The sequence below is a fragment of the Grampus griseus genome (genome assembly GCF_964374135.1).
Source record: "Grampus griseus genome assembly, chromosome: 10".
NCBI lineage: Eukaryota > Metazoa > Chordata > Mammalia > Artiodactyla > Delphinidae > Grampus > Grampus griseus.
Genome location: NC_139004.1, coordinates 61,096,723 through 61,104,208, shown reverse-complemented (window position 1 = coordinate 61,104,208; position 7,486 = coordinate 61,096,723). Strand labels below are relative to the sequence as shown.

The 7,486-nt window shown below is 44.7% G+C and overlaps 1 protein-coding gene across 1 annotated transcript; it reads left to right on the top strand.

The window, feature by feature from the left end:
* Positions 1-207: 207 nt before the first annotated feature.
* CCR8 (C-C motif chemokine receptor 8) lies at positions 208-1,301 on the top strand (the record flags this gene model as incomplete). Its single annotated transcript, XM_082662755.1, has 1 exon — positions 208-1,301. Exon 1 carries the CDS (start codon positions 240-242, stop codon positions 1,299-1,301), a length of 1,062 nt encoding a protein of 353 aa, XP_082518881.1. The 5' UTR covers positions 208-239.
* Between the last annotated feature and the right edge of the window lie 6,185 nt (positions 1,302-7,486).

Below are 7,486 nucleotides of genomic sequence, written 5' to 3'. Positions count from 1 at the left end.
TATGACCTCACCTAATCCAATCACTTTGCAAAGGCTCCACCTCCTAATACCGTCACAATGGGGGTAGGGTTTCAACATACAAATTTTGGAAGGACACAGTTAGACCATAACAGGGCTTTAGAGCTTCAAAACATGAACTTGGGAGGGGCGAGAGGCACAATTCAATCCATACTTTTAAATAAAAATATTGTTAAATGAATCTCTCTTAGGTGCCTCTGTGGCCAAGTCTTCCTGCCTTGATGGATTATACACTTGAGCCCAATGTGACAATAACTGACTACTACTATCCTGATATCATCTCAAGCCCCTGTGATGGGGAACTTATCCAAAGAGATAGCAAGTTGCTTCTTGCCATCTTTTACTGCCTCCTGTTTGTATTTGGTCTTCTGGGAAACAGCCTGGTCATCCTGGTCCTTGTCACCTGCAAGAAGCTGAAGAGCATCACAGACATATACCTCTTGAACTTGGCCCTGTCTGACTTGCTTTTTGTCTTCTCCTTCCCCTTTCAGACCCACTATCAGCTGGACCAGTGGGTGTTTGGGACTGTAATGTGCAAGGTGGTCTCTGGCTTTTATTACATTGTCTTCTTTAGCAGCATGTTCTTTGTCACCCTCATGAGTGTGGACAGGTACCTGGAAGTTGTCCATGCTGTATACGCCATGAAAGTGAGGACGACCAGAATGGGCACAGCCCTGAGTCTGGCAATGTGGCTGATTGCCTTTGTGGCCACCAGCCCATTACTAGTATTTTACCAAGAGGCCTCTGATGATGGTGTTCTACAGTGTTATTTGTATTACAATCAAGAGACGCTGAAGTGGAAGATCTTCATCCACTTTGAAATGAATATCTTAGGCCTGTTGATCCCATTCACCATCCTTATGTTCTGCTACATTAGCATCCTGCACCAGCTGAAGAGTTGCCAGAGCCACAACAAGACCAAGGCCATCAAGCTCGTGCTCGTTGTGGTGGTTGTCTCTTTACTCTTCTGGGTCCCATTCAATGTAGTACTTTTCCTTACTTCCCTGCACAACATGCACATCTTGGATGGATGCATCATGAGCCAGCGGTTGATCTATGCCACCCATGTCACAGAAACCATTTCCTTCACCCACTGCTGTGTGAACCCTATTATCTATGCGTTCATGGGTGAGAAGTTCAAGAAACACCTCTCAGAAATATTTCAGAAAAGTTGCAGCCACATCTTCCTCTACATAGGGAGACAAATCTCTAGGAAGACCTGGGAAAGGTCATCCTCCTATCAGCACCCCTCCCATTCCTCCAGTATAGACTACATTTTGTGAGGCAGGTGCCTTAGAGCAGCCCTCTGCCTCCATCACCCGTCTTCTTTCAGGAGACAAAAATGATTCACACTGGAGTCTGAGACTATGTGAAGGGAGACTCTTAGAAATTTGGCTACAGACACAAGACTTATTTCATGATATTGAAGGAATTCCTACTATTGCAAATTAATCTTCTCAACTTTCAAAAACTTTGTTACTATTTTCTGAAAAGAGTCTATATATTTCACTATGAATTGTAATGTTAGCTCTAGGGATTTTTTTCCCCTTGGTTTTTGGATTATCTTTATCAAATACCAACTTAAATTTTATCAAATGCTTTTTCCTTATCTACTGAAGTGATCATGTAGTTTTCCTCCATTATTCTGTTAATTTGGTGAACTATATTGATTGATTTTCTTATTTTAAATCAACCTGTATTTTCCCTGGAAAAAATGACCTCATGGTTATGATCATTTTAATAAATAATTGGATTCTCTTGGGATTTTCGTATCTGTGTTCATGAGAGATCTTGTCTTGTAATTTTTCTTTCTTATAATGTCCTGGCCAGGTTTGGCCCCAAAACAAAGGGTGGATTGTATTATACGTCAATTAAAACGTAATAAAAAAATGCAAATCCCCCTCCCCCACACACAACAAAACCAACCAACCAACCCGACAACTCTTCAACAGGGCCTGTAGTACCCCGCAAAGATTGTCTCCCTTTTCTCTTTACTTGTGCTGGTCCAGCCACTCTGGCCTCCCTTCAATCCTGGGAGATTGATCTCCACGATTTATTCAAATGGTTCTTCCTCTCAATTTGTGTGTGTGTCTTTTTCTCCCTGAGCTCTAGTTAACTGAGTGTTAATACTTTTCTTATCCATATCTTGTAGCTTTATTTTATATTTTCTGTTTTTTAAAGAGTTCTTTAATTTGCTCTTCCGATTTTCTAATTCATGTTTTAGCTATATTCCATCTATTATGCTCTCATTTCGGCTATTATATATATGTGTGTGTAGATATATATATATGTATATATATATGTATATAATGTGCTCCTTATTTCAACTATTATATTTTTCATGCTGGCACAGTGATGGCCTTGATACTTGCTGGGTTGAAATGATGAGGTCAGATAGAATCATGCTGTGTGTAGCCTTTTTTTAAAAAAAATTTTATTGGAGTATAGTTGATTTACAATGTTGTGTTAGTTTCAGTTGTACTCCCCTCTGTTTCTTTTTCTTTTTTTAAAAAAATTATTTATTTATTTATTTATTTTTGGCTGTGTTGGGTCTTCGTTGCTGCACACAGGCTTTCTCTAGTTGCGGCGAGTGGGGGCTACTCTTTGTTGCGGTGCGCAGGCTTCTCATTGCGGTGGCTTCTCTTGTTGCAGAGCACAGGCTCTAGGTGAGCGGGCTCAGTAGTTGTGGCTCATGGGCTCTAGCGTGCAGGCTCAGTAGTTGTAGCGCACGGGCTTAGTTGCTCCACGGCATGTGGGATCTTCCCGGACCAGGGCTCAAACCCGTGTCTCTTGCATTGGCAGGTGGATTCTTAACCTCTGTGCCACCAGGAAAGTGCCCCATCTGTTTCTTAAAAGGAATTCCTGACACCAAAGTCAGCCCGGTGGCTTTGTGTGTTCCTTGCTAAGGTAAGCCTCTACTCTTTGCCATTAGCTGTATGCAAAAGGATTTATATATTTGAAACAAATAATCAACTGACTACTGGGCTATGTTGAGTCAGATTTAGATGACTCTGCTCAAGCCACATGCATGATGGCAGCTATCGTGTCCACATAATAGATACCAAGATCAAGCCACAGCAAGTTCATTTAAGAGCGTGAACCAATTTTTAAGTATTTTGACAGATATACTTGCAGGTGAGATGATATAGGAGAAAATAATTATAATACATGAAAAACATGTTTTGAATTTTATAAAAGGCATTATAATTGGCCCTCACGTAGCTCTGCTAATGGAGGAAACATATATAAATAATCTTAAATGGCAAAAGCAAAATGCCGTTAAACCCTAGGTCTGAAGTGCATTGGAATTTACTTTCTCAAAGCAATAGCAAATTACCTTTCTGATAATAGATGGTTTTATTAAATATTAAAAGTCGCTAGTGTTTACTTGAGTTCATCCTGACTTGTCCTGATACATCCTGAGTGGCAGGGGAGTCAACCTGAAATGGAACATTTGCTGGAAATAATCCACCAAACAAAGAATAATCCATATGTGTTTCATCTAGAGATTACTATTAAAAAGATGAAATGATGAGGTCAGGAGGGATATGGGGAAGGGAACAGAGGGACATTCACATTTTTGGGCACCTACTCTGAGCTGAGCACTTAACTGGAATTTTCTCATTAATCTACAAAGAGCCCTTCAGGATGATTATTGTTAACCTAAGAGGCTGCCAAATCAGAATCCCAGAGCATGATGTCTCCAAAGCCACGGAGTTCCCCCCTACCTCTTGCAAGTGCACTGTCTTCTCACACGTGCCCTGTGCTCCTCAGCTGGGCTGCCCCGCTGCCTGGCCTGGAGTAGGCTGAGTTCTGCAGGCCACGACTCTGAGTTCAGCCAGCCCCTCGGAGGGGCCTCCACCTAGGGCACCACCAGACTGGACCAGCTCGATGGTCGGGGTGTGAATTGGGGAGGGGTCTCCCCTACGTGCTCCTGGACTGTTGCCTGCCAGGATTTTTCTCTCTCCAACCCAGCAAAGACCATTTGGAGCGGCCAACACTTGTGAAGTGGGATGTATCTCTGGATCTTGAACCATGCTGGCCTTTCCTGATAGGACATTGCAGGGGATGCCTCAGAATTCCTGTTCTGGACCCTGCTCCTCACTTACAAACCAGCCTGAAGTAACCTCTCTGCGTGTCAAGACAGTCATGTATAAGATGAGGTTGAAGATGGTGATGATGGTGCTTTCTGTCTTGCCTTCTCCGTAGGAATGCCTGATGTCTCACCTGTAACCTGTAAACATCTTTGTACACATAAAAGGTTAATTATTATTACTATAATAAAAATACACAGCACATAGCCTTCTACTAGCTGTGCAACTTTGGACACCTTACTTTAACTGTTCTGTGCTTCAGTTTCCCTACATGTAAAATGCAGATAGTAATAATGCATACCTCTGATTTCTGTGAGACGGTTGGTTATACAGGGTTATGCGCTGTGTCTAACGCCACCTACCGTTCACTAGCTGGCAGTAACAAGAGTCTCCTACAGCAAGATTGAAAGAATGGGAGACCATTCCTGTGTGTATCTGGTATATGTGCTTGGTATGTTAAGAATGTGTCTGTCAAGGAAAGGCTGAAAAACTGTTCGAGATTAAAGAAATATATGATCTTAAATTGGATTCTGGATCGAGGGGAAAATGCTCTGAAGGATGGTTTAGGAACAATTGGTGAAATTTTAATTTGGACTATTTATGAGATAGCATAAGTATTAAAAGCGGTAAAACAGGGCTTCCCTGGTGGCGCAGTGGTTAAGAATCCGCCTCCCAATGCAGGGGACACGGGTTCAAGCCCTGGTCTGGGAAGATCCCACATGCTGCAGAGCAACTAAGCCCGTGTGCCACAACTACTGAGCCTGAGTGCCTAGAGCCCGTGATCCACGACAAGAGAAGCCACCGCAATGAGAAGCCCGCACACCGCAATGAAGAGTAGCCCCCGCTCTCCGCAACTGGAGAAAGCCCATACACAGCAACAGAGATCCAACGCAGCCAAAAATAAAATAAATAAATTTTTTTTAAAAAAGACGATAAAACAGAGAAACAGAACAGTGCCTGGGTACAGAAAGCACAACAATTAATGTTACTTGTTATTACCAACTAGGATGTAAGCCCCATGAGGACATCGACTTTATCTGTTTTATTCACTGCTGCATCCCTAAAGTCTGGAACAGTCTCTGGCACACAATATGTGCTTAATTAATATTTGTTGGATGAAGAAATGAACTGGTTCCTGAAACAAGACACAGTTAAGAACTGGGGTGAGGTATCAGGGCCATCTGTCCTCACACGCAGAGACTGAGGTTATCCACTCTGGTTCCTGGTCATTGTTTGTGACCCTGGTGACCCTGGCTTGCAAAACATTCTGAGATTGATTCAGTTGTTCCAGGCACATGGTTCACACAAACAAAAATTCATCTGGCAGCTCCTGAAATCAAATGCATTTGTAACTTACTAACCTGTGATTACCGGATGTCCCTTCTAGTTCTGCTCCCCACTGCTTTGCCTGGCAGTGGGAGAGGGACTTGGGATGCCCTTGCTGCCATCCTCTCTCTGCCCCTCAGGGGACCAACACAGGCTCTGATTGGCTGAGTCTGAGCCTCAGGCCAGTGCTCATCTACCAGGAGGAAGGCTTGCCTTTGTAAGGAGGTTCAGTTGGCACATCTCAGCTGGACATCATGCTGCAGAGAGGTCTCAGGTGGCTGGTGAGGCACCGACAGGCAGCACCCCTTCTCCCAGCCCTGGCTGGCCAGCCCCGGATGCTCAAGTCAGACTGGATGCCAGCCCCCACACATCACCGTGTGTACCCACATCATGTACAGGTGAGCTGTGAGTGTGGTCAGAGAGTCCCAGATTGAGGGAGGTGGAAGGAACCCTAGACTCCATTTACAGATGAGAAATCTGAGGCCTGGAGATACAAGATGGCCTTCCCAAGGCCACAGCAGAGCCTTAGAGCCAGGACTCCTGATTCTTAGAAGATGCTCATTCCACTTGGCCATTTCGTCCTATATTGAGGGGTGGACCCTCAAACTGGAAACTTAGAGACAACATCTGGAGGCTCCTCCAGTCTTACTGACCCTGCTGAACATTTCCCATATGGGAAAGTTGGGTTACTGATTCCCCAGAACAAGCAGAATCCGGGAAAGAGAATCTGATTAGTGGCAACTCAAGGGAGAGCAGTGATGACAGTTTAATGTAGCATTTTCTGGACCAAAAAAAAAGGGGCATAATTAAAAGTGAATTGTGGCAAGAGGGAGGAGATTTGGGGATATATGTATATGTACAGCTGATTCACTTTGTTATAAAGCAGAAACTAACACACCATTGTAAGGCATTTATACTCCAATAAAGATGTAAAAAAAAATACAGTTTTAAAAAGCACAAGCTTTGGAACCAAATAATATTCACTTTTTAAGTCTTCAGTTCAAAAGGAGATCACAGGAAGTTACAAAATACTCAGGTCGTGGGTAGATCTTAGCGGTGCTGAATGGAAAAAGTAATAAATACAATGAACACCTTAAATTTTTAAAAAAGTGAATTGTGGAACAGAGTCAAGATGGTGGAATAGGAGGACATGGAGTTTGCGTCTCCTCACAACTAGGGCACCTACTAGGCACTGATAGTGGTCCTCAGACACCTAAGGGGATGGGAGGAATCCCTGCATGACCAGGTAGGATGTGGGAGGGAAGGAAAGAGGAAAGAAAGGTGGAGGTGTGACAGTACCCTGTGGGGGGCTGGGGAAGGGGAGAGGGTCCCACACTCGGAGGGCCACTCACGGCGAAGGGATCAGCGGGGATAGAGAGGGACCTTAGGGGGATCAGGGGATTGGAGGGGAATGTAGCCAGCCTCTCCCCCACCCACTCAGGCCCTGGTGAGCCTTCTGGGGTCCCAGGCCTGAATCCCCACCCCCTGGGGCCCCCTCCGGCTGGGCAGGTCCCAAGCCTGATCCTCCTGCCCCCCCAGCCGTCCCCACCCCTACCAACACCTCTTCCAGCTGTGCCGGCCCCAGCGGGGCCACCCCTGACAGGGCTTCCTCTGGCCATGCGTGTACAGGTAGGTCAAGTGCCGCCTCCTCCAAGGCCTTCTCTGGCTGTGCCAGCCCCTGCGGGTGAGCCTGTGGAGGCCTGTGCCCCAGCTGACCTGCATGGGCATGTGTGCTCTGGGCCAGCTCCAGGAACAGACGCTGGTGAGAGGAACACATGCAGAGCTGGGGCTGGCACAGTGGGTCCAGAGATCTACCTAGAGGTCTTGGAAGCCTACTGGGGAGGCGGGGGTATGCTGTAGCTCACTGTGGGGGCAAGGACACTGATAGAGAAGGCACCAGGGAATTTTTTATTTTTTAATTAAAAAAATTTTTCATTTTCTTTATTTTCTTTTTTCTTTCTGCTGTTCTGGTTCTGTTTTGTTTTGTTGTTGTTTCACTTTTATTTTTTTCTAATATATTTTTTATTTTTCTGATTTTATTTAATTTT